General features: G+C 40.1%; 7 protein-coding genes and 1 pseudogene across 9 annotated transcripts in view; 6 read left to right on the top strand and 2 right to left on the bottom strand.

The window, feature by feature from the left end:
• Positions 1-2,978, top strand: part of LOC134186541 (low density lipoprotein receptor adapter protein 1-A-like) — a 4,569-nt gene extending 1,591 nt beyond the window's left edge. The window contains exons 3-10 of the mRNA XM_062654530.1: positions 752-829; positions 885-968; positions 1,026-1,054; positions 1,686-1,800; positions 1,857-1,916; positions 2,320-2,490; positions 2,568-2,611; positions 2,682-2,978. Coding sequence (XP_062510514.1) covers positions 752-829; positions 885-968; positions 1,026-1,054; positions 1,686-1,800; positions 1,857-1,916; positions 2,320-2,490; positions 2,568-2,611; positions 2,682-2,832 — 732 coding nt within the window. The 3' untranslated portion in view covers positions 2,833-2,978. The remainder of the gene's footprint in view (positions 1-751; positions 830-884; positions 969-1,025; positions 1,055-1,685; positions 1,801-1,856; positions 1,917-2,319; positions 2,491-2,567; positions 2,612-2,681) is intronic.
• A 608-nt stretch (positions 2,979-3,586) lies between these two features.
• Positions 3,587-4,953, top strand: LOC134187230 (uncharacterized; annotated as a pseudogene).
• A 584-nt stretch (positions 4,954-5,537) lies between these two features.
• Positions 5,538-9,360, top strand: LOC134186650 (pre-mRNA-splicing factor CWC22 homolog). The gene is made up of 13 exons (XM_062654656.1): positions 5,538-5,784; positions 5,847-5,968; positions 6,250-6,348; positions 6,414-6,478; positions 6,552-6,644; positions 6,924-6,989; positions 7,052-7,207; positions 7,275-7,391; positions 8,427-8,526; positions 8,592-8,622; positions 8,920-8,973; positions 9,049-9,118; positions 9,197-9,360. The coding sequence occupies exons 1-13, from the start codon at positions 5,777-5,779 to the stop codon at positions 9,254-9,256; spliced, it is 1,041 nt and encodes a 346-aa protein (XP_062510640.1). The 5' UTR covers positions 5,538-5,776; the 3' UTR covers positions 9,257-9,360.
• LOC134186649 (myosin-3-like) lies at positions 9,254-11,984 on the bottom strand. Its single transcript, XM_062654655.1, has 9 exons — positions 11,796-11,984; positions 11,653-11,737; positions 10,513-10,761; positions 10,368-10,455; positions 10,216-10,307; positions 10,087-10,155; positions 9,916-10,037; positions 9,583-9,700; positions 9,254-9,522 (listed from the first exon to the last, which is right to left on the bottom strand). Exons 1-9 carry the CDS (start codon positions 11,921-11,923, stop codon positions 9,358-9,360), a joined length of 1,116 nt encoding a protein of 371 aa, XP_062510639.1. The 5' UTR covers positions 11,924-11,984; the 3' UTR covers positions 9,254-9,357.
• A 13-nt stretch (positions 11,985-11,997) lies between these two features.
• Positions 11,998-13,169, top strand: LOC134186651 (sorting nexin-12-like). Its single transcript, XM_062654657.1, has 5 exons — positions 11,998-12,174; positions 12,607-12,702; positions 12,763-12,826; positions 12,880-12,940; positions 12,998-13,169. Exons 1-5 carry the CDS (start codon positions 11,998-12,000, stop codon positions 13,101-13,103), a joined length of 504 nt encoding a protein of 167 aa, XP_062510641.1. The 3' UTR covers positions 13,104-13,169.
• Positions 13,170-13,882: 713 nt separating this feature from the next.
• LOC134186812 (chromatin modification-related protein MEAF6-like) lies at positions 13,883-15,981 on the top strand. Its single transcript, XM_062654869.1, has 8 exons — positions 13,883-13,988; positions 14,039-14,151; positions 14,235-14,322; positions 14,376-14,516; positions 14,582-14,735; positions 15,611-15,641; positions 15,718-15,766; positions 15,825-15,981. The coding sequence occupies exons 1-8, from the start codon at positions 13,908-13,910 to the stop codon at positions 15,840-15,842; spliced, it is 675 nt and encodes a 224-aa protein (XP_062510853.1). The 5' UTR covers positions 13,883-13,907; the 3' UTR covers positions 15,843-15,981.
• A 31-nt stretch (positions 15,982-16,012) lies between these two features.
• On the top strand, positions 16,013-19,128 carry LOC134186809 (alpha-galactosidase A-like). 3 transcript variants are annotated; one of them, XM_062654865.1, is made up of 12 exons: positions 16,013-16,114; positions 16,466-16,557; positions 16,677-16,769; positions 16,937-17,010; positions 17,072-17,126; positions 17,195-17,272; positions 17,373-17,499; positions 17,568-17,690; positions 17,753-17,871; positions 17,933-18,031; positions 18,099-18,283; positions 18,989-19,128. In XM_062654865.1, exons 1-12 carry the CDS (start codon positions 16,024-16,026, stop codon positions 19,038-19,040), a joined length of 1,188 nt encoding a protein of 395 aa, XP_062510849.1. In that variant the 5' UTR covers positions 16,013-16,023; the 3' UTR covers positions 19,041-19,128. The 3 variants fall into 3 exon arrangements, with proteins under 3 accessions (XP_062510849.1, XP_062510850.1, XP_062510851.1); XM_062654866.1 differs by having other exon boundaries at positions 16,028-16,114; positions 16,407-16,557; XM_062654867.1 differs by lacking the exon at positions 16,013-16,114 and adding an exon at positions 16,133-16,314.
• Positions 19,009-22,520, bottom strand: LOC134186810 (cleavage stimulation factor subunit 2-like). The gene is made up of 9 exons (XM_062654868.1): positions 22,399-22,520; positions 22,265-22,343; positions 21,903-22,102; positions 21,693-21,832; positions 20,993-21,112; positions 20,785-20,928; positions 19,792-19,933; positions 19,338-19,366; positions 19,009-19,277 (listed from the first exon to the last, which is right to left on the bottom strand). The coding sequence occupies exons 1-9, from the start codon at positions 22,442-22,444 to the stop codon at positions 19,158-19,160; spliced, it is 1,020 nt and encodes a 339-aa protein (XP_062510852.1). The 5' UTR covers positions 22,445-22,520; the 3' UTR covers positions 19,009-19,157.
• Positions 22,521-22,547: the final 27 nt, after the last annotated feature.

The following is a 22,547-nucleotide window of genomic DNA, read 5'->3' on the forward strand; positions in this document are numbered from 1 at the left end:
TATAGAGCGGCCAAGATGAGCAAGAAGTTTAGCTTTTGAACTCCGTTGTTGCATGTGCACAACAGTCGCCTGGCTATAGACCTACGACGTCTCGTATATGCCCTACGCATTCTGGATATTGTAGACGAGAGGCCGGGGAAGTACACAGGCAGGGATCATATAGTAGACGAAAAGCAATGTATTGTGTTGTGCACACTACCTAAATAGTCTCATAACAGACGTAGGCGTAGCTACACTCTAGGAACATTAACATAATTACTCTACAATGTGACTGTTGTAAAGCCATTGAGATAAAACGGTAGCAGCTTGGCTTCTGTCTGTTGCAAACGTGAGCTAACGTGAGCTATGTCAAGCTCAAGTAACTAACGCACATTAGTGACACGCATTGGCTTCCTTCTGCAGAGTGTGTTGTGTAAACGCGGGCTGGAAAACTGGGCTGGCGCAGCTTGACTCACTATGCGTGTTCGTGTAAATGGGGTATAAGTAAAGTAGCATAACAACAAATATAATAGCAATAACAATAACAGCAATCCTTACACTTTGCATCTATAGAGGTTGGACAAATGATTATAATTGTGCGGTTCTATGCTTTTATTATCTCTCAGCAGTTATCACATAGATTAATTTTGTGTCAAAAATCAAGTGGTCACAAAATTGGTGTGAGCATGAACGAGGAGCTAAATTATTGCCTTTTACTAATGTATTTGACATTTTGCAAGCAGCATGTGTATTTTGTGCTGTGTTTGTACAGTATCTAGGAAGTTCTCCTGTGAGCAAAGCATGTGGAACCGGCTGCACAGATGAAGCCGTTCGCAAGATTATACATCATGTTGGTTGGACATCTGTACTTTATGCAGAGATTTTTGACATAAATGATTGTTTAGGCTCGGGCTCGAGCTATCAAGTTACAGAAAATGTCATTGACTGTATCTGCCAAAAGCATCAAACTTCTAGATATGACAACACAGGTTTCTACTGTAACTATTCCGTTATAGTTTGTATTTGATTTCTTTATTACTATTTAGACTAGAGTTGATGAACTACCAATATACAGGTGAGTTAGAGAGATAAGCACGAGTTGTACATAGATGCAGGGAAGCGTGGATGGCTTGAGATAGTCTGGTGAGGAGGCAAGAGAATTGTGGTGAATTGAGCATGAAAGATCAATAGATAGATTGAACACAAGGAGGGAGGGAAGGTGGGCATGCAGCCAGCCAGTCTCATATTTGTGCAAACGGACAGTGGACAGTAGGTAGATGGGTGGATGGTAGTGGGGATGGGTGATTATGGAGTGTGAGTGGGCCGAGTGATGGTGTGTAAGGGGGTGCGGTGTGTGAGTAGGTGTATGAAGCGGGTGGTCATGTGAGTAGGTGAGTGAGTGGGCTGTGTGAGTAGGTGTGTGAGTGGGTGGGATATGGTGAGTAGGTGTATGTGTGGGTGTTTTGATTAGGATTGGGATAAGGGTGTGAATGGGTGAGTGGGTGGACAGGTGGGCAGACAGATTGAAACCAAAAAACAGATTACAGAGACCAAGGAATTCAAGTTCGTTTATAGATTGCTTGTTGTGAAAGTGTATATTGTGTATTGTATATTGTGTATTGTATACCCTTCATTTGGGGCATATTACCATTAGTACATTAAATTACTATTTATCACATGCAAACTAATATTATGTAAACATGTAGAGTTTCCTATTGTACTGCTGATGAGAATTATGACAAAGTGTTCTGCTACATTTCCAAGGACTCTGAAAATGGAAAGCTTGAGTGTCACGCTTTCCTGTGTACCAAAAGATCCAAGGTCATTGTTTCAGTATATGTCGTTTTTATTATGTGGATGACTGATTCTTTCTGTAGGCTCAGGCAATGTGTTTGACTGTGGCTCAAGCATTTAACATTGCTTATGAAAACTGGCAGGTATCCACACTACTTGTAGTTACATGGCATGGACACTGATGGGACTGTTAGTTTATGACATACTGACATGTGACAGTGTAACACATGATAACTTGTTAATTGATTAATGTGCAATTTTTATGTGCTGTTTGGCGTGTCTTATTACCCTTTGTTGTGTGTTATTACACGATAATAATTATTAGTTAATAACAGTGTGGTTGTAGGAGCTTGAAATTTCTTGGAAATGAGGCCTATGGTGCTTGAATTGTCGAACCATGTGTATTGGGATAAGAAATTGTGTGTGTGTGTGTTGATGTTTTTGTCACACTTAGAATATTTTTGGGTTTGAACTAACATGGAACAGACAAACTTTCAACACACTTGACTAAATTGAGAAGTGTAAATGTATCAACTATTTCTTTAGGAAGCAAAACAACGTCGAGCTGCTCAGAAAGCTGCACTTGAAGTGGAAAAACAAAGAATGAAGCAAAGTCAGGATAACGACAAACAAGAATCTCAACCAGTCCCCAACGTAGCTGCTTCTGGACACTCAACTGACACTCCTGTTGACATAGCAAGGCGATTCTCAGACTTTGTATGAACTCTTCTTAATTTATTTACGGTATAGGTGTACCAATAGTCAATGTCAATTTTCTTTCTATTTGATTGTAGAACTTTGATGATGAAGACTCTGCATTTGATGCTGAATTCTCAAAGTATTACAAACTTGTTATATTTATCTGTTTGTGAACAGTGCACACTATTGATGTTGCGTTTTATGTGCAGATTGGCTGAAGTTCGCTCAAATCCAAATGTCCTTGACATTGGCATAGCAGATTTTGAGGTGGGTGATGATGTGAAAGCCTTCAGAGGAGGTGAACTGTCTGCTGCTGACATCAATAAGGGACGATCTCATGAAGATCTTCTTGATATTTGAAATATCTCACAATGACTTTAGCACGACTGGCAGCTGTAGTTTTTTGTGTTGCACTTTTTTAGTGTGTGGATATTTTTTTAGGTTTAAATTTGTCTGTTAGTATAAGGAATTTTATGTATGATTACAGCAGTCACACCACAAACAAAGCTGGATTCCAATGTTAGCAATGGTGAACTTATGGTGGCTGGGTATAATTTGTATCGTTCTGACCAATCCAGGCATGGTGGGGGTGTTTGTCTGTATGTTTCTAACTGCCTTTGTGGTACAGTAAAGGAGTGGCCAGAATTCAAATCTACCATCTTGTCTTTCAGAGATCTGGAAGCTGTTCTTCTTGAGATGGAAATCTCTCCTTCCAAACGTTGTGTGGTGGGGCTCTTTACCTCTTCCCCCCCCCCCCTCCCCGGATGGCTCACTTACTTGCCTGGATAGAGAACTCACTGAATTAGTTGACATCATATATTCTATTTCTGATGATGTAGTCCTACTTGGTGATTTGAACTTCGACTTTTACAACGCACAGGACACACGTTCCAGGATACTCTAAACCTTTTTCAACTACGCAATATAGTTTCTCAACCAACGAGAGTTACCGCTACTACAACCACTCTCTTGGATGTTATTCTTACATCGCTGCCAGGAAAGTTTTCTAATACTTTTTCTTTTGATTCAAGTGGAATTAGTGATCACAACATCATTGGATGTACCAGACTTCCCCTCCTGTTCACCTCGCCCTTTAGACCGTCGTTATCGTTCAATGCCTGACAATAAAGTGACATTATTTATTGATGCTCTTTATAAAGCGCCTTGGTCTCTAGTATCTGCTTTTACGGATACTAATGATAAATGGGACACGCGGAAGTCAATTTTCATGAATGTGGTGGGCGACCACTTTCCAATTAGAAGTCATCGTCGAAGGAAGTTTACTCCATTGCCTTGGATGAACGACTCTACTATCAAGCTTATTCGTAAAAGAGACTTTTGTCGTCGAGCGTCTATTTCAAGCAAACGCTCACTTGAGGAACGACTACTCTTTGAAAGAGAATACAAGCAATGTCGAAATAGGGTCAAGTACTCTTTACGGAAGGCAAAAGCTGAATATTTCCGCAAGACGCTTACATCGCTCCATAGCCAGCCTCATCGCTTCTGGAAGGTGGTAAATGACCTTGTGGGTCGGGGCAGAGAGCGCTCTCCTCCAAGTCCATCCGTTGTGTCTATAGGGCGGGAATTTGGTTCTGTTGTGGGACAGTTGATGAAACGTCTTTGCAGCAAACTATGTCTCCAGACGGCAGGGACGATGCAGGTGAAGATCTACTTTCTTCTTTTTCAGCGTTAGCAAACAAGATGTTTTACGTCTTATCCAGAATCTGGACGTTAAGAAGGCTTGTGGTGCAGATGGAGTTGAAGCGCGTTTTCTCAAAGCGGGCACCTCTGCAATTGCAGCCTCACTTGCTGATTTATTTAATGTCTCCCTTTCCACTGGGAAGGTCCCTAGTGCCTGGAAATGTTCAAGGGTCACTCCGGTTTTCAAGTCTGGTGACAGAAGTGACCCGTTAATTATCGCCCAGTATCATTACTATCATCCGTTTCCAAGTTATTGGAGCACTTTGTTTTCTGTCGACTGAATTCATTTTTGGAATCTAACTCGCTTATTCCGGAGTCACAGTATGGTTTCAAGAAAGACAGATCTACCCAGGATGCTGTGGGAATTTTAGCAGATAACCTCCTAAAAGCAAAGGATAATCGCCGTTGCTCTGGTGTAGTCTTTCTTGACTCGAGTAAGGCTTTTGACACTGTGAACCATCAATTTCTACTTAGGAAGTTCGCCAAATGTGGGGTGGTAGGTAATGTTCATAAGTGGCTGTCAAATTATCTAATGGATAGTTGGCAGTTTGTCCAAGTTGGAGATGTGAAGTCATTTCGGTTCCGCTGCTTGAGAGGAGTTCCGCAAGGTTCAAAACTTGGGCATTATTATTCAATTTCTACACAAGTGATCTTCCTTTGGGTGATTTACGTTCTTCAGTCATTTCATATGCTGATGACACATGTCTTTCTGCATCTGGTGATTCCTATAATGATGTGTTGTCTGTTCTTCAAATTGATGCTAACTTATTATCAGCCTGATTCAGAGACAATTTGATGATGCTAAATGGAAAGAAATCGAAATTGGTTCTATTTTGAAAATTTTGTGATACAATTGATCGTTCTTCTTTATCAATTATGACGTTGCTCTCAAACCAGTAGACTCTGCAAAGTATCTGGGTGTTATTTTCGATCACAATCTGAATTGGCGTCCCCATTTGAGTTCCGCTGTGAAGAAAGTTGCACGAAAATTAGGCGTTTTATACAGGTCATTCAAATTACTAAAAAGCTTCAGAGAATTGAAAAGAGATGTCTATGAGTCCTTGATGGTCGTCGTGGTATATAGGGAGCCCACTGGTGATATGTCACCTATCCTTGCAAAATATGGCCTGAGCACCTGCAAAACACGTCATGCTTTCTACTTAGGATCTCCAGCTCATCGCGGTTTCTATTCGCTGGCTCCCAGCGAAATTTGTTTTCGATTCAAGAAGGCGGACATCAGCAGCACGTATGGCACGCGTCTCTCAGCGTCAGGAGTCATCCTCTCACGGCCGCACACTGAAGCCCTGCGCCGTACCTTCTTCTATCGGGCCCAGTGTTTCTGGAACTTGCTCCCTTCCTCATTGAGAACGATTTCAAATAGAGTATAGTAGTGTTTAGATATCGTCTAAGGAACTATATCTGTATGCTGGATTAGATTGAGTGTAATTAATAGTGTAAATTGTTTCTTGTAAGCACGGTTCCCGGAAGATCGGCCACTGTGTCGAGGGATTCCAGTCGTAAAATAAAGTCTCAATCAATCAATCAATCAATCAAAGCACAATGCTCTCATACGGGACCTCACGTAGTTGGTAGTTGTGATAGTATGGGAAGGTAAGCTCATATTGAATTTTGAGATGTTGTTTGCTGCTTCGTATGCAGTACCTTTCTTTCAGACACAAGCGAAAGCACACTAAAAGCTCAGGAAACAGTGAAAGTGACGGGCCATCAGAGGACGACTCTAGCGTTGACTCTGACACCAGCTCAGCGTCGATATCACGCTCGTCTGATGTCTCAGGTGTGTCACGATACATACAATCCTTTGTCTTTGGCGGTGCATGCATGTCCCTTCCAATTTTTTTCCTAGTTTTTGTTGTTTTTTATTTTTGATTTGTCTCTCTGGCCAGCCGGCGTTTACAGTTACTTTGTTTCCCTTTTTTAGTTAGCAAACGCATGCACACAAGCATCAATTATTTAGAATTATGTCAAATAGTGACTATAGCTATCGACTGGAGGCATGTCTTTGTCTGAATTAGCCGTGTTAATTGTCTAATAGTTCATGCATTCAATGTATTTTAGACACTAAACGTTCAGTCAAAGTCCAAAGTAAGAAAAAGCGCAAGAAAAGAAAAGAGCAGGAAGGCCAAAAGAAGCTAAGCAAGAAACGCAATTCATTAGGTGATTGACTTAGCTAGCATTAATATTAAGTTTAATGTTGTTAATTTATTTTACTGATGTCTAAGACCCGATAACAAAACATGACTTTTTTGAAAAGAGTTCTGAGTTTCGTTTGTGGCTTATTGAAAAGGTCAGTTTTGGTATCAAATTAGTGTAGACTACTTGCAGTATTTAGATTGAGAGCGGTTTGTTGCAAACTTTAGCGGCATCGGTATTTTGATGAACTAAGCAATTCTGACTCCAGGAAACTATTCAAGAAGTTTGTTGTGAGATGGAACAGTGGGAAACTGAACAAGGTTGGTGTGTGTGTGTGTGTGTGTGTGTGTGTGCGTGCGTGTGTGTGTGTGTGTGTGTGTGCGTGTGTGTGTGTGTGTGCACTCACGCACACGTGTGTGTAAGGGAGATGCAGTTGTACATAGTGAGTCGTCTAGCTAGTCAGTCATAAATTATTTAGCGTACCTATTAGAGTGCAGGTTCAATTCTCATTAATTAATATTAACCTACACCAAATTTGTCTGTAATAGAATTTACACTATAACTCATATATACAGTGTACATATGTATGTTGCATATAGAAATATTATGAAGGCATTCCGGTCAGTGAGTTACAGAAGACTGTCCGGACACGTTATAAATGGAAAGTAATCTGGATTTAGTTATGATGACATACAATGTTTACGTTACAGTTTATGTTTACGCTCAGTTTGCATCCAAACTCGATGACTTTGAACAAGACACCATCAGAGACAGCGTGATAACATGTACAGCTGGAAACTCAAAAGTTGAAAACCTGTTGTTTTCAACGGGTAAGCCTACAGTTGAGAAGTCTCAAGTGAGAGGTCCCATAGGACCTACATTGGTAAGTAATCAAGTTTCAGACATAAGTAATTTATTTTGTAATTTTAATTTTTAAAATAATTTTGTAGCCACCTGTTACTCGTAAGTCAGGAAGTGCTCTCGTGTTGGAAGACGAAGAAAAGCAACGTAATGATCGACAGAGAAAGAAGTACGAAGAAAAGAAACACAGAGAGCAAAAAAATGTGGTTAGACTTGTAGTAGTTTTAAACTTGAATGATACAGTACATCTACACAGGGGTGTAGCGTGGCCTCTAGAAATGGGGGGCTAGACTTTATGCTGCTACAGGAGACGCCCACTTCTTATTAGCTTTTAGTTAACTGATATGTTAAGTCAGTGGTCAGTGGCGTAGCTATGGGGGGTTATTGGGGTTCTTGGGGGGTTTAGTACCCCCAAAAGTTTTGGGCATAGTTTCTCATCTATTTTTATAGTCTAATAGAGTGATTTTATGTACATAATTATACAGTACTGAAATGATACGTTGTTAGTTTGTAAATCTATATGTATATACATATACATATACAGTTAATTTTGAACAAATTAATATTAATAATGAACTCCTCAATCATTTTGCTCTGGCTATGCCATTGCAGCGGTGCATCCAGACTACAAAAAGGTAGTGCAAACTTGGACAATTTAGCAACGTTTCACTAAGAGTTTGTGGATACCATAGTATACATTAATGTCTCATTACCAGATGAATTTCATGTCTACAACATAGCATCATGGTATACTATATGTGTACTCATGAGGAACACGAAACCTAGTATGTTCAAGAAAGACATTCTGAGAGGTTGTTTAGTTGGCAGACATATCCAGGTTGGCATCATAATCAACGTCAGTTCTATAGTTGAAGTGCATGTAGTGCAAGTCCATTGAGTCTTTCTTAACTCATTGTAGACTTTAGGTAAGTTATAAGACGTTAAAATTTTGGACCAACGATACCGGGCTAACAGATCTAGGAGCAACTGGTTACAAAGAATGTTAGAAGAATAACTTTTGTCGCATTGTTTGATAAGATCTATAGGAATGATGGTTGTCTCAGTGTGCTGTCCAGCACAACAGTTTTCTAACTAAGTTAAAGTGCTTTTCCTAGCATTACGTATTTAAAGTCCAGAAATTTTAAGACCACGCCTACAAATGATGGGCTATAGCCCCGTCTAGCCCATGCCACGCTACACTCCTGATCTGCATTGGTTTATTTTGTTTCTTTTCTGTAAAGGTAATGGATGAATTGCTGCCTAAAGCAACTGGGAGAGAAGCGAGGATTGAGAAAAAGTTTGCAGAGGCTGAACAACGACGGCAACGAGAGCATAGTCCTGGTATAATCACGTGACTGACTTGCGATGAGTGATTGTCTAATTAATAATGACGGATTTGACTCTAGAGACGAGAGATGATGTCCTGATGGGTGGAGGGTTAGTTGTGCTAATTAAGTGAAGTTTAATAAATATTAGCAAATCAGTGATAATCAATTACTAAGTATCTAAGTAATTAATTGATGTGTTTCCATGAGTCTATGATTTTATGTGCACTTAGCAGATGGCAAGTGTGTGTGTGTGTGTGTGTGTGTGTGTGTGTGACAGTGTGGTGACTCAGTGAGTGACAGCACATCAACTGCCATCAATGTCAATAACGATTTCCTTGTACTAACCATATAGTCTGCTTACTTTATATATGTGGACACTGCATGCATAATCATTTGTTTTCAACAGAGATAACTTCCGCTCAAGACTAGCCGCAAGACAAAAATTTCAAGCTAGACGTCGGTGAGCAGTATTTCAATTTTGATCGCGTGAACAAGTACTCTCTAATTAAACTACAAAATTATCCTAATTTGGCAGGGAAGAGAAGCAGCAGAAAGTGGCCGATAGAGTGGAACAATACGAGGCGAAGGAAAAGGCAACAATGGATGTATGACAGTCACATTATCCATTGATGTCAGTGTTACTGTATTTCATCGAGTGCACTTGTGTTGTATATATACTGCAGGCGCTCCTGGCTATGGCTCAGGCAAGCAAGAAGGTAAACGCACTGTGGCAGCCAAAGTAGTCTACTCTCTTTGTATATAACACAATCTTCGTACATACAATTCATTGTCATTGTATTTTACTTAATGAAAACATTTAATTAAGTAATCTGTTTTAAAATCGTTATGAAGTGGATAGCACTGATTTCAGCATGTTGGCTGTGACAGGCCATTTGCCAGGGCTTTTTGCACTGGCTCCTTCGTTGGCCTCACTGTTCTCGGGCTTCAAGCCCTTGCCGACGACATACAAAGAGGCTATCTCTGACTTAGTCAAGTGATGGTCGTCATCCTGAGCCAAATTTTTTTATTCAATTAATAATTAACGTGTGACTTTATGTGTACAATATACTGGTGTGTGTTCTTCATCTGTTGATGAGTACGTTCCGGTTTCATCGTCGTCGTGTGTGAGATCCAGCTCATCATTCTCGTCGTCCTCCTCATGCTCAACTCTGGGCATATAGAACTGCCTGTATTGAAAAAAGTTGAAGATCATACTGCAAGTGTAGACATACAGACAGACAAGACAGATGCGCGCGCACACACACACACACACACACACACACACACACACACACACACACACACACACACACACACACACACACACACACACACAATAAAGTTTGACTCCTGGCGTTCTACAGCATTCGATGTGGCCAAATAAAAATTTACAAATTCTTACGTTGCTATGGCTAATTCATCTCCAGCGTTTTTCATCATCTCTGTCAGCATGTCCAGATTACGTTTCTCTAGACCCTCGACCTCCAAACGCAACACCCCGACGGCATCACGATGTATTTTAATCTATACAAAACACATACAGCAGACATTACAACACATCGCGTATGTTTACCTCTCTGTGCAGTCTCTCGTTTTCAATAATCTGCTTTCGAGTGCCCCTGTCAAGATGAGAAATGGCATACTGCAATACAAATAAACACTGACTCAGTATCCAACCGACCACCTCCATTTGACTAATTACTTCAGCGGCAGTATGTCGCTGCGTTCCAATCTGCTCTTCTGCCTGTTCGTTTATTTCCCTACGAGTCAGTTTGAGGCTTTTCTTTAAATCCTCTATACTCATAAAACGACTCAAGATGTTATCTCTAGTACACCAGTTTGTTTCAACTGTACTTTCAGTTTGTTCAAGGTCTCTCTGCCAGTCCATCAAAGTTTCTTCTAAAAGGTTAATTTGCTCTCTGTCTTTGTGTTGTCCGACATCCTGTAACACTGCATACTTAACGATCATCCGTTAATAAGCATTTCACTATCATTTGACTTTGTATCTTTCTTGCAGTTTCACTTCTCTTTTCAAGTCTTCAGTGCTGAGCTTTATTGTTTGTATTCTCTCCTTCATTTTCTTGATATCGTTCTCTGCGTCTCGTGCAGCTTGTAGTTTTTCTCTTATTGCTTCTTCGACGTGTTCACGAGCAACAGTTGCAGCCTGAGCAGCCTCAGCATCTTGCTCCTTCATTTGTCCTGCAAGATCCTTTACATATCGCAGCTGCTCTATCTTTAATCTCCTGTTCTAAATAAAAAGAATTATGATAATCATGCAGTATGCTAGTTTTCAGCATAAAATGTCAGTCAACTCTGCAAAAGATAGACATTTACTCAGACTTGGCCCAGATATTTTTGAGACCATCCCAAACATATGTTCGGTCTAACATATAGATATTACGGGTGGTCCCTCAAAAGACATAACACAAATTCATCAGGCATTTGTCTGTCTGTCTGTCTATCAATACATATTTCTTATACACGGTATTATTGCAGTCTACAATACGCTACAAATCAGCAAGTCTGTCTATCTGTCTTGTCTGTCTGTCTGTAATGCTATGTCGTACAAACTAGTACACTGGCCCCTAGATAGCAAGCGGATGTTCTAAATTGGTGTAAAACAGAAATATGATTCACATCATAAACCTGTCTAATACCGATTTTAAGTTGTAACGCAATTGGGATGGTCTCTCACATGATGGCATTAACACGTACGATATATATATATATATATATATATATATATATATATATATATATATATATATATATATATATACAGTACCATCATTAATATACACATTTGTTTTATGCACAAATACCATTTACTCTCTCAATGCTATTCTTTGCTTACACACGCCAATTTGGAAATTAAGAAAATATAGAACGTTCTTGAAAACACTAAAGTGTAACGTTGTGCCTGTATGTCAAAACAAGTTGTCACTTATTCAAACACTCCGCAAAACGGCATGTTTACAGTAGATAACTGACGTCCTACCTACCTGTAAAAGTGTGTGTGTGTGTGTGTGTGTGTGTGTGTGTGTGTGTGTGTGTGTGTGTGTGTGTGTGTGTGTGTGTGTGTGTGTGTGTGTGTGTGTGTGTGTGTGTGTGTGTGTGTGTGTGTGTAACTTCCTCTTACCTTCTCCCTCAGACATTCCCTATCGAGTTTCAATTTATCCAGCTCTTTCTCAAACTCATCGCACGACCTCTTCTTCACGTTTATTCTGCAAATCAGCTCAACACTATCAATCACCAGCCTACAGCTCCATAGCAACAACATACAGAAACGCCAGTCTCGCTTCTTCCATCGTCATTTTCGGCTCTTCCACCTTCTTTCTCTCCGTACTGCTTGCAGTAGAACTTTTCGAACCTTTTTTCTTACCAGCTCCCTTCTTCCCTTTCTTTCCCATGCTTGACACGTCTTGCTACTACAAAGGACAAAAAATAGAATGACCACATACGGGGCTCTCGGGAAGGTCACAGCATGGCAGAAGACGAGAGTGGAGATTCTGGTCGGGAAACGAGGAGATTGAACTCAAAGAAACAGTCTCTAGAGGACGCATACGCAGCTCCAGCCAACTTTTTGGAAATCGACGTCGGCAGCCCTCAAACTCACGGACTAGGGAGAAACAGATACACAGATTATGAAGTTCGCATGCGGGTATGGTCTTGGTCTCTATGTCTTGTGGCTTTTCTCTTCTATACAACGTTAGTTTTGATGGTGGGACCCCACAGGGGGAGACGACCTTGTGTAGACACTATTGCTTGCGTACACTCCGTGCGCGCTTGCGCAGCAGGGGTAGAGTAATTGCTCTCTCCCGTTTGTCTGTCTTTCGCTATTTTGGCTTGTTTTTTTTATAGTTTGTGTGTGTAGATTCAGATATTGTGTAAACTTTGAGCGACAAAGCATTTGTTTCATTCATCTACTGCATGAGTTAATTAATTAATTAATTAACTTAATTATTTAATTAAATATGAAATATTTTAATGTTGCTATTAACGCGCAAATTGACGTTCGGAGTCTATTGCATTTTGTGAGAAAATGAAAGTGACTCGTTTTATGTCTCGAGTGCTGTGATCTGTTGTGTCGTAGACCAACCTCCCAATATTTAAGATAAAAGAGTCAACAGTAAGGCGTCGGTACAGCGATTTCGAGTGGCTTCGAAATGAATTAGAACGTGAAAGCAAGGTGAGTAAAGCGAGACAGTCCAATTGAACAGGCATTGGCTATGACACACTGTTTCTGTAGATTGTGGTGCCAGCTCTACCAGGAAAAGCACTCAAGCGGCAACTTCCGTTTAGAGGAGATGACGGTATTCACATTGTTATAACTATCATATCATCGATTAATTGAGTGTGATTGCAGGGCTATTTAATGATGATTTCATTGAGGATAGACGGAAGGGATTGGAACAGTTTATTGCCAAGTACGACACGATCTCGTAGGTTGTGGTCGTTGATTCTCATCTTGATTGTTTGATCAGAGTGGCAGGTCATCCTCTGGCACAGAACGAACGATGTCTGCACGTTTTCTTGCAAGAGCCGATCATCGACAAGAACTACACGCCGGGCAAAATTCGAAACAACTGATTGGTGGATTTGGTTACGTATACTAAGTGTGCGGCTGGGTGTGTGGTATAAATTTGCCTTTCAGTATGTTGTGTACTACTGGTAGTGTGTGATGGTGTCGGCGTTCATACACCCTGCTTTATTGATTTGCTAGCTATTTCTTTACTAACTGTCCACTCATTCACAGGAGAGCAGATTGAAATTGTAGACAATTTGTGACCGCCTGTTGTAATCCACGTGACCGCTTGCTCTGGACGGTACAGTATGCGTAGTGATATAGATGCATGTGTACATGTATGGTACACTTCATGCTGTAGATTTAGGCCAAGCTATAACATAAGTAGACTATGTACTGCTAGTGGAGCACGCATGTATGGGTTGCGTGCGTATGTACGTACCATGCATAACTGTATGATTGATACGCCTAGATTAGATGGCTGTGGGTCCGGTCTGTCTAATTTTCCGGTTTTCAGACTTCGTACACATTTTCAGGTATTTGCACTTTATTGCCGTAGAGTTTAGTTGTTAATTGTTCGGTCTGTAATGGCAACATCTTACAAGTTACTGATTTGGCACTATAGTACTAGTGTGTCTTTTAATTTGACTCTACTGTCGTGGAATGCCCGGATGTTAACGTTGCTACTGTTAGGAACTAAGTCTACAGTATCGCAGCATTTCAGTTGTTAACAATGAATAGAGAGAGCACTCAATCATTGGTGTGTCGGGCAAACTCTAATGCAGTAAATTTATGTTAGTGCACTAACCTATGCTAATCCGGGGCTTTCTTGTTGCGCACGCAGCTCCCGGACTTCAACTACAATAGCGATGCTAAGCATGGCGACCTCACAACCTCCGGACACGCGTTCAGAGTTGTCAGATCTCGTGAAAAAGAAAGCAGAACTTCAAGTAAATATACCTAAAAGTTTGTTTCATTGATATCAATTTCTGGTTTTTAGGAAAATCTAGCGAGTCTAGAGAGACAAATCTATGCTTTTGAAGGCAGTTATCTCGAAGATACGCAGATGTATGGCAACATCATTCGCGGTTGGGATGGATATCTATCCAGCAGGCAAGATACTAAAATTTAATTAATTAATTAATTAATTAATATACATGAACAGAGCTAATATAATACCATTAATTAATTACTAGGCAAGGAGGTACTAAAGGTGATAGAAGAAACAGGAAATTTAAAGAATCAGAACGACTCTTTTCAAAATCGTCAATCACCTCACATTCAGTCAGAAAGCTTTCTCGTTTTCATATCTTTTTTCTCATGACTTTGTGCTGCAGGCGAATACAATGGTTTCTGCTGATTACACAGCAGATCGTAAAGTTGTATCCAATATTTCAGCACAACCTGATGTATTAGGATCATCTACTGCAAGTGGTGAAGAGGTTCATGTGAAAGAAGAAGCGAAACCATCTTATCAGGTATGAATAAAATTTTAGTCTATTTGCTTATTTTCTCTGTTTTAGTTTTTGCTGTTTTTTAACAGTCAGTGAGTCGTGGCGGCAGCAGTGAGCCGGGGTCTCAAGGAGAGGGTGATGATGCTCCTATGGATAGTCATTCCACTGTACAACATCGAATGGTTTCCCATGAACTAAGTGGTCTGCAGCCACAATTGCATGGTCATAAGCATCATCACAAAGGTATACGTTCTCAGTATGATTGAATGCATGCTGACTACTCAATTGTGTGACAATCGGGAATGTATGGTGTTTGTTACTTGCACTCTGGTGTTTGACACACTTTGTGTTAAGAGGGAGTGTTTATTGTCTGTCAAATGAGTCACACATGATAATACATGTAGAGACAGTCAAATAGCAGATTGCATATTTACTTCATATGGCACAGCTTTATTCTTAGTCAGTCAACTTCTAAGATCTTCAGGCAGATCTCAGTGCTCTGTGGTTACTACACTGAAAACTTACTATGTAGCTCAACCTATTGACAGTGAATAGAATTTAGCTCGACTGCAAGTGTTTAGTTTATGATCTCGCAGACAGTCCAGTCCCTAAGTAAACGTTTGTGTACTCTCAGCAATGCTCTAGTAGACATAGCCGGCAAAGCATTCCAGGTCTTGCATGGCCAAGCCTCGCCCATAGTAACGTAAAAATATCTAATTTATTTAATCACTTGAACCAGTATTTTTGGAAGTTCTCACCAAAACCATTGACGGAGGTCCCATTTTCAAAAGTTGGGTAGGCCATGGCCCACCTGGCCCACCCTGCTCCGCCAATCCTGTAGATAGAAACGAAGCAGTGGAACAAATTCCTAGGTAATGCAAAACAACATTGCAATTTCTATTACAGAGTACTGACATTTAGCCACAGTCCTATAGATTGCATGATGTAGACAGAAAACATGCAATGTCTTGCAGTGACTATAATTTAACGATTTTACTAAAACATGATTGATTGATTGTGGTACTCTAATGACGAGAGCAACATGCTGCTACAATTGTAGACAATCAATTAATACATTATTGGTACATTTATCTAAACTACCTCTCTTTTGTCTGTAGCTCACAGGAAGAAGAAAAGCAAACGCCACAAGTAAGCATTTTATTATTTAAATACATTAACTTACTATTAGCTTAAAATTTATTTTTATTATTATTCATCTGTTTAGAAACGAAAACGTAAAAATTAAGAAGCACAAGCCAAGACCACTAAGCGATGTGAGTCTTTTTCAATACATGTCCTATGGCACTTTCTATGTCTTGTTTGCTGTTACAGGAACTCGATGACTATTAGCCAGAGATATTTTACTCTAACCATGCCCACTGTTCATAGTTGTTGACTGGAATGATTGCAGTACAGTTTAAATATATTGCTCGAATGCTATACGTATAATTGCTAATGACGTCATTAATAAATCAAATAAACAAGTTTAGCTCTGTTTCTTGATCACGTGATTATTTTATTTCCGGGTTAGATGGCTGCTTTCGTCATTGCTCTTTCGTTCGTGTCGTTGCTTGCATTGCTGTCCAATGGCCTGGACAACGGCATGGCTCCTCAACCTCCAAGTCAGTTTATTAGTGTTTAAGCGATGCTGTAGCATACAGGCAGCTAGCGGCATACGGCCGGCATACGCATTAAATTAAATCGAAATTACCTCGTTAGCAATGCATTGCGTTTGCGCACTCACAGCAATGCAAACGTCTTTGGTCGTCATTTGTGCTGAGTCGTCGTCATAGATGAATTAGAGGCTAGCTTGGAATTCTTAGTATGTAGACATGACTTTCTACTTGCATTGTCTAGTTATACAATTACTTAATTAATTGTTTACGTTAATTAGTGTGTCACGTTTCTGTTTAGCAACTGATTAATTATTAACGTTGATGTGTCATGTGGGTCTCCTATATATTTGATGCTAGTGGGATGGAACACGTACAATTATTTCCGGCGAAACTACAATGAGGAAATCATCTACCAGATCACAGATGCTTTGATCGCATCAGGGATGCAGGTGCAATAAATGATCATGAACTTGAAATTCAATATATGAAACTGCAATATGTTAATTAGTTATATAAAAGTGATGTGTAAGTTTAATCTTATTTATGTATTTTTATTATATTGATGCAGAAGGTTGGTTACAAATATGTGAATATTGATGGTGGCTGGTGGGCAGGAGTCGGTACAGGCAGTGCAATTCGAAATGCTTCAGGATATTTGGAGGCGTGTATTTGTTTATTTATTTGTTTGCTTGTGTGTGTGTGTGTGTGTGTGTGTGTGTGTGTGTGTGTGTGTGTGTGTGTGTGTGTGTGTGTGTGTGTGTGTGTGTGTGTGTGTGTACAGTTGATGGCTAGCTTTCTAATGTGATGTGGCTTTTGCATGTGTTTCAGTATGACAAAGCAAAATTTCCTCATGGAATGAAAGCTCTCGCAGACTATCTGCATAGCAGATCACTTAAATTTGGGTACATTTGCACCAGTCTCTGATGTTGCAACAAATTGAATTTTGATATGACTATATAATAGCATGTATACTGATGCTGGAAAGCACTTTTGCAACAGAGACCAGAATGCCAGTGAGGTGGATCTTTTCTCTATTATTGGATATTTGATGCGGTTACTGGAAATGAATTCTCTTTATTTGAGTAGGGATATGAAAGCAAAGACGCTGCGCTATTTGCTTCATGGGATGCAGACTTTGTGAAAGTGGATGCTTGTGGAACAACAGTATGATGCTGAATTCCAATGCAGTTGATTAGACTTGACTGTCTGTCTGTCTGTCCTTCAAGTATAAACAGAACAGATGTTTTTAAAACTGTTTATTCAGGAAAAACCTGAAATTCTCATGTCAAAATGGAGAAATGCATTGAATGCCACAGGTCGTCCTATGGTATTCTCTAATTGTCTCAATGGTTGCACATATGTACCTGATGTGTGGCAGCCATGGTGTGCCAGTATGAAATCATCTCTACAAACAATATGAAGATAATTCTCTAGGCACACAATTTTTTATATCTTGTAGACTACAGCAACTTGTGGCGAACATGTGAGGATATCGATGCCACATGGCAAGGCGTTCTTACCAACCTCGACTCACTGGTAGGTAAAGGAAAGTATGGAGGGCCCAATCGCTGGAATAATCCAGGTGTGATGTACTAGCTGCTCACCCAGTATTTCAATGGAGACTTATGTAATTGTTTGTTACAGACATGCTAGAAGTTGGCAATGGTGATTTGACAGATGTAGAGAACAAAGCTCATTTCAGTCTGTGGTGCGTTACCTCATCACCACTGATTGCAGGAAATGATCTGAGGAATATGTCAAATGTATCCAATTGCCAGTATGTTCTACAGTTACTGTAATTATAAACAAACGCACTTGTTGCAGGCTACAAAAGCAATACTGACAAATAAAGCAGCCATTGCAATCAATCAAGAGTATGCAGGAAATTCAGGAGACCTATTAATAAGAGATGGAAACACAGAAGTGATCATGACATCTCAATATAGTACGTACTTGGTGTGCAACAAGTTATTATTTTCTCCATTGCTAGGTTTGGTACAAACCATTGCCAAATAAAGAGCATGCTCTCGTGCTATTTAACAGAGATGATGCAGCAAATGCTATCATTACCGTCCCATTTAGCAAATTCAATGTTTCTGAGACAGCAGAATGCACTGTTGGAGATGTCTGGACCTCAAGAGTAGACAAAATGCCAGCAAAGCACAATGTTACCAAGTAAGCATTTACTAGAAGCTACATATACAATGGGATTGCGTAACCCACATGCCAATCGTAGAGTGTGCTTTCTGAGTTGGATGCTGGGGTGTCAGTTTAAAATTTGTGATATTAAGTCTCAGAGTTTAGTTCTGAGTTCCCATTTTCAAGATTTTTGGGATGATTTTTATATTCTGAAAATTTCATAATGACATTTTAAACTGTTTAAGAGACATTGTGTTAACAAACACACACACACACACACACGCGCGCACACACACACTTCTGACAACATTACAACCTCGTTCTACTGTGCTGTGCTACACGAGTTGTAGTAAAGATCATTAACAAAAATTTGGTTTGAAATTCTAACGCATACAAAATTATAACTAACTACTCAAATATCATGTCATCCTGTAGGTCATTTAATGAACTACTGTTTTTGCTAAACTACATCACTTCAGAGGTACATTGCAGAGAAAGCACAAGGTTATGTAATTGTAAAGGATCAGTAACTGCACCCCACCACGTGTCCCTGTTATGTGGTACTTTGAACAAATCAACATCAACTGTGACAGCCAGTCATTAGTGGATGGATTTTTTGCCAAAGTGCCTGTGAAATGTGGGACTAACAGAGCAGGCATTTGCTGATACAATCCCGATTATTAAACTGTACACTGTATGAACATAGAATGATGTCTCAGTCTGTGCATCTCACTGTTATAGGAATGTGGGTCCACATGATGTCGCATTTGTACGCCTTGAATTTTGCCACTGAAGTGGAAGATGTTAGCATGTAAACAACTAACTACACCACAGCTACAAGTCAAATATCTCTGCATATAGAGACGTATGTGGTACTAGTGTTTAGTGTGCTGTGACTCTCTGCTCGCATCTACCTTCCTGTGCTGTGTGCAATCTGATCTTTCAATAATAGAATACTGTGCCGTTGGTCGGGTGGCAGAGAAGCAATTTGCTCATCAGACAAACTAAGAACTTGCATGATGAGAGCGGCCTACAAAATCAAAATCACACATTGAGCCTCGCAAACGACTGTCTGCACACAACATCATACTTTCTCTTGGTCTGTGGAAGAAAGTTGATCTACAGAAACAGATCGTGCTTATGATTACAATGATGTCAGTAAAAGGTAATGTACAGAGTTTTAAGTATTTAGCATCAGATTACTAAAGACTCTTTTCATGTCTTCGTGAGTGGTGTGTGTGTGTGTGTGTGTGTGTGTGTGTGTGTGTGTGTGTGTGTGTGTGTGTGTGTGTGTGTGTGTGTATTTGTCCTGCCAAGGCTTTAACATGCTGACTGGTCTCCGTACAGCACATCCTAAATTTGGCAGTTCTATTCTCTGTCTGGTTTTACAGTAAACGCTCATATTTAATCCTCATGTTGAGAATTGAGTGCCTACCAAGATTAAAGACAGTGGAGTCATCTCACCAAGAACTCAATGAGTGTAATTCATCATGTGCTGATGGTATCAGCTCTCATAGATGTTTCGTTACGAATTGGTTTCTTACCTGCACGGCCAGGTGGAGGTCCACGAGGGTCAGAAGCAGGAGGTGGAGCAGAACGAGGTGGATAGGATGATGGAGGAATGCTAACAGGTGGCAATGGCATACTTGGAGGACCAGATGACGGAGGTCCCATAGGCATTGGTTCCTACACAGTCATACTGCTAAGTACAAATACTAATATACTTAATTAATGAGACAACAGATGGACTAACGAATAGAGACATACTGGCAGTACACTACAAGCAGAGTGACAGACAGACATATAAGACATACAAGACAGGCAGGCAGGCAGACAGACAGACATCAAGGCAGACAGACAGACAGACAGACGAACATCAAGACAGACAGATAGATAGACATCAAGTCAGGCAGTAAGAACCGGTCCAGTTTTGGCCGTACCATATTTCAAATTTTGTACTTCCACCAGTCGGCGATTGGCTAAAACTTCCGGTTGAAGGTATAGGTAATTAAATAACTAATATATATAATTTCTAATATATATATAACTAATATATATATATAATATAAAGTTGAATGTTGTTGATGTTGCAAACGTGTTTGTCAACAGTGAGCACAGGCTGAGACAATTTGGATGTTTTGTCAATGAAGATCTTCGTCTCTGATTGCATAGGTTGCATTAAAGTATTTGTTGGTAAATGAAAGTAAATAATAGAAACGGGAATACTGGAAGACTCCTCCCTTCGCACGGTACCTGTGGACCACACCCTCTTAACGTGCTATCCTTGGACCACACCCTCTTAGCACAGGCTAGGCCAGACCATTTTCAAAATGCTACCTACGGGCCTGAAACATCAAGACAGACAGACAAACATCAAGACAAACAGACAGAAAAACAGACAAACAGACAGAAAAACAGACAAACATCAACACAAACAAACAGACAGACAGACAAACATCAAGACAGACAGACAGACAGACATCACAACAACAAAATATGTACATAGTGATGGCTTGTACATAAAATCAAATCATCACCCTGATTGGTGGCGGCTGCTGTGGTGGTTGTTGTATTGGTCTGTGAGGTGGCATTGCTGGTTGATGATGAACTGGGTGTTCCCTGTCTACAGCACCGAGGTGTTGTGGAACTTGTCGTTCTGCATAAGGAGAATGGAGAATCGCCTAACAAACAACACATACAAACCTAGCAAACTCAAGCAATACCCTTGCCTTAGCATATTCTCACATCAGCCACTTTTGGGTCAATAATTTTCATGATCAATTGAGCTTGGAGAAGGGCATACGCAAGTTGTGGATTCTGCAGCAACATCCGTCTGGCATCTTCTGGATTGTCACGAATACAAACCTGACGTAATCAACAGAGACAAATTAGTGAAGCAATCCAGAACACCCACAGTAGTACAAATCACATCAACTACGTGCTACTAGCAATTTGGCTCAGTTTTGTAGACCATATCTGTATAATCGTGTGTTCGTGGATAACTTTCATAAATACACTCCTGATGTATACTGATAAAATAAGGTTATCAAACTTGGTAATGAACCTAACCCTTGGTACTCATCTGGTATCTCAACAGAAATTTACAATTCATTGAGCACTGATGACACACTGTCAGGGATAAGTGTATATACTCGTACAAAGTATTTTTTAGGAGATTACGGCTAAACAGCGTAAGAAACTCCAGAGCTGTGTATATGTATATACATCCATTAGTATGTGTACACATGCCCATCTGTATGGAGTGTCGTTTCTGTCAAAACAAGTACAGCAGGTGCATAGTGACTGATGGTTATAGCTAGAGTTACTTTGTAACAAGTGTATAGTGACTGTTAATATTAACCTGGGTCCAAGAGGCTCTTGTAACAAACAACTGTGTACATATACATGTATAAGGACTGATGTCTATCTGTTTTACATTTTATACCTTCATCTCCTTCATTAGTTCAAACATTTGCTCTGGTGGTAATCTTGAAACTGCTTTCTTTATTGCATCTGGTGCATCTTCTGGAGGAACCGGATAGCCATAGGTAGCATGGTCAGCTTGATGACCAAGTGGACCCAAACCTGTACATTAGACAAGCAAACGTCTAGCAACAGTCTGTTTCTCAAAACAAGTGAGTCCATGTCCGTATACCTCTGTCTCTGTCTCTGTCTCTATCCCTGTCTCTGAATTCTGTGTCTCTCCTCTCAGTAGCAGCCCCATCAACTCTCAGTGATCTTCCATTCATCTCATAGCCATTCAAATTACGAATAGCACTAGAGGCCGTTTCTGGATCATCATACTCACAAAATCCATATCCCTTCGGCTTTCCACTATCCCGATCATACACCAACCTTCACACACAACCATACCAACATAATGAAATTCATATAATGAAAACGTCAAAAACACTTTAGACACATTATTTACTTCATAACACCAATACATAATTAATTAATTAATTAATTAATTGCTAGATTTATTTTATTTGTATTTTGCAAGCGTTCTTGGCTTACCTCAAGCTCACGACTGGTCCAACCTGTGAGAATATTTCTTGCAGGTTCTCCTCGGTAGCGTCGTAAGGAATATTTCCCACTGAAATTATATAAACTTGTCGCTACGTTCCACGCAGTCAAAGTCAGGCACATACCAAATACTGATCGGTTTGCTCTTTCCCTTGGAGGATTCTGAGACATTGACACGAAGGACACGAGGTACACAATAATCACGTGGAAACAAGCATTAGTGTCCCGGATAAAGGGTGGATATTATTATTGTTTGTCTCATTTTCAGTAATAA

Source organism: Corticium candelabrum, chromosome 11 (genome assembly GCF_963422355.1).
Source record: "Corticium candelabrum chromosome 11, ooCorCand1.1, whole genome shotgun sequence".
Classification (NCBI taxonomy): Eukaryota; Metazoa; Porifera; class Homoscleromorpha; order Homosclerophorida; family Plakinidae; genus Corticium; species Corticium candelabrum.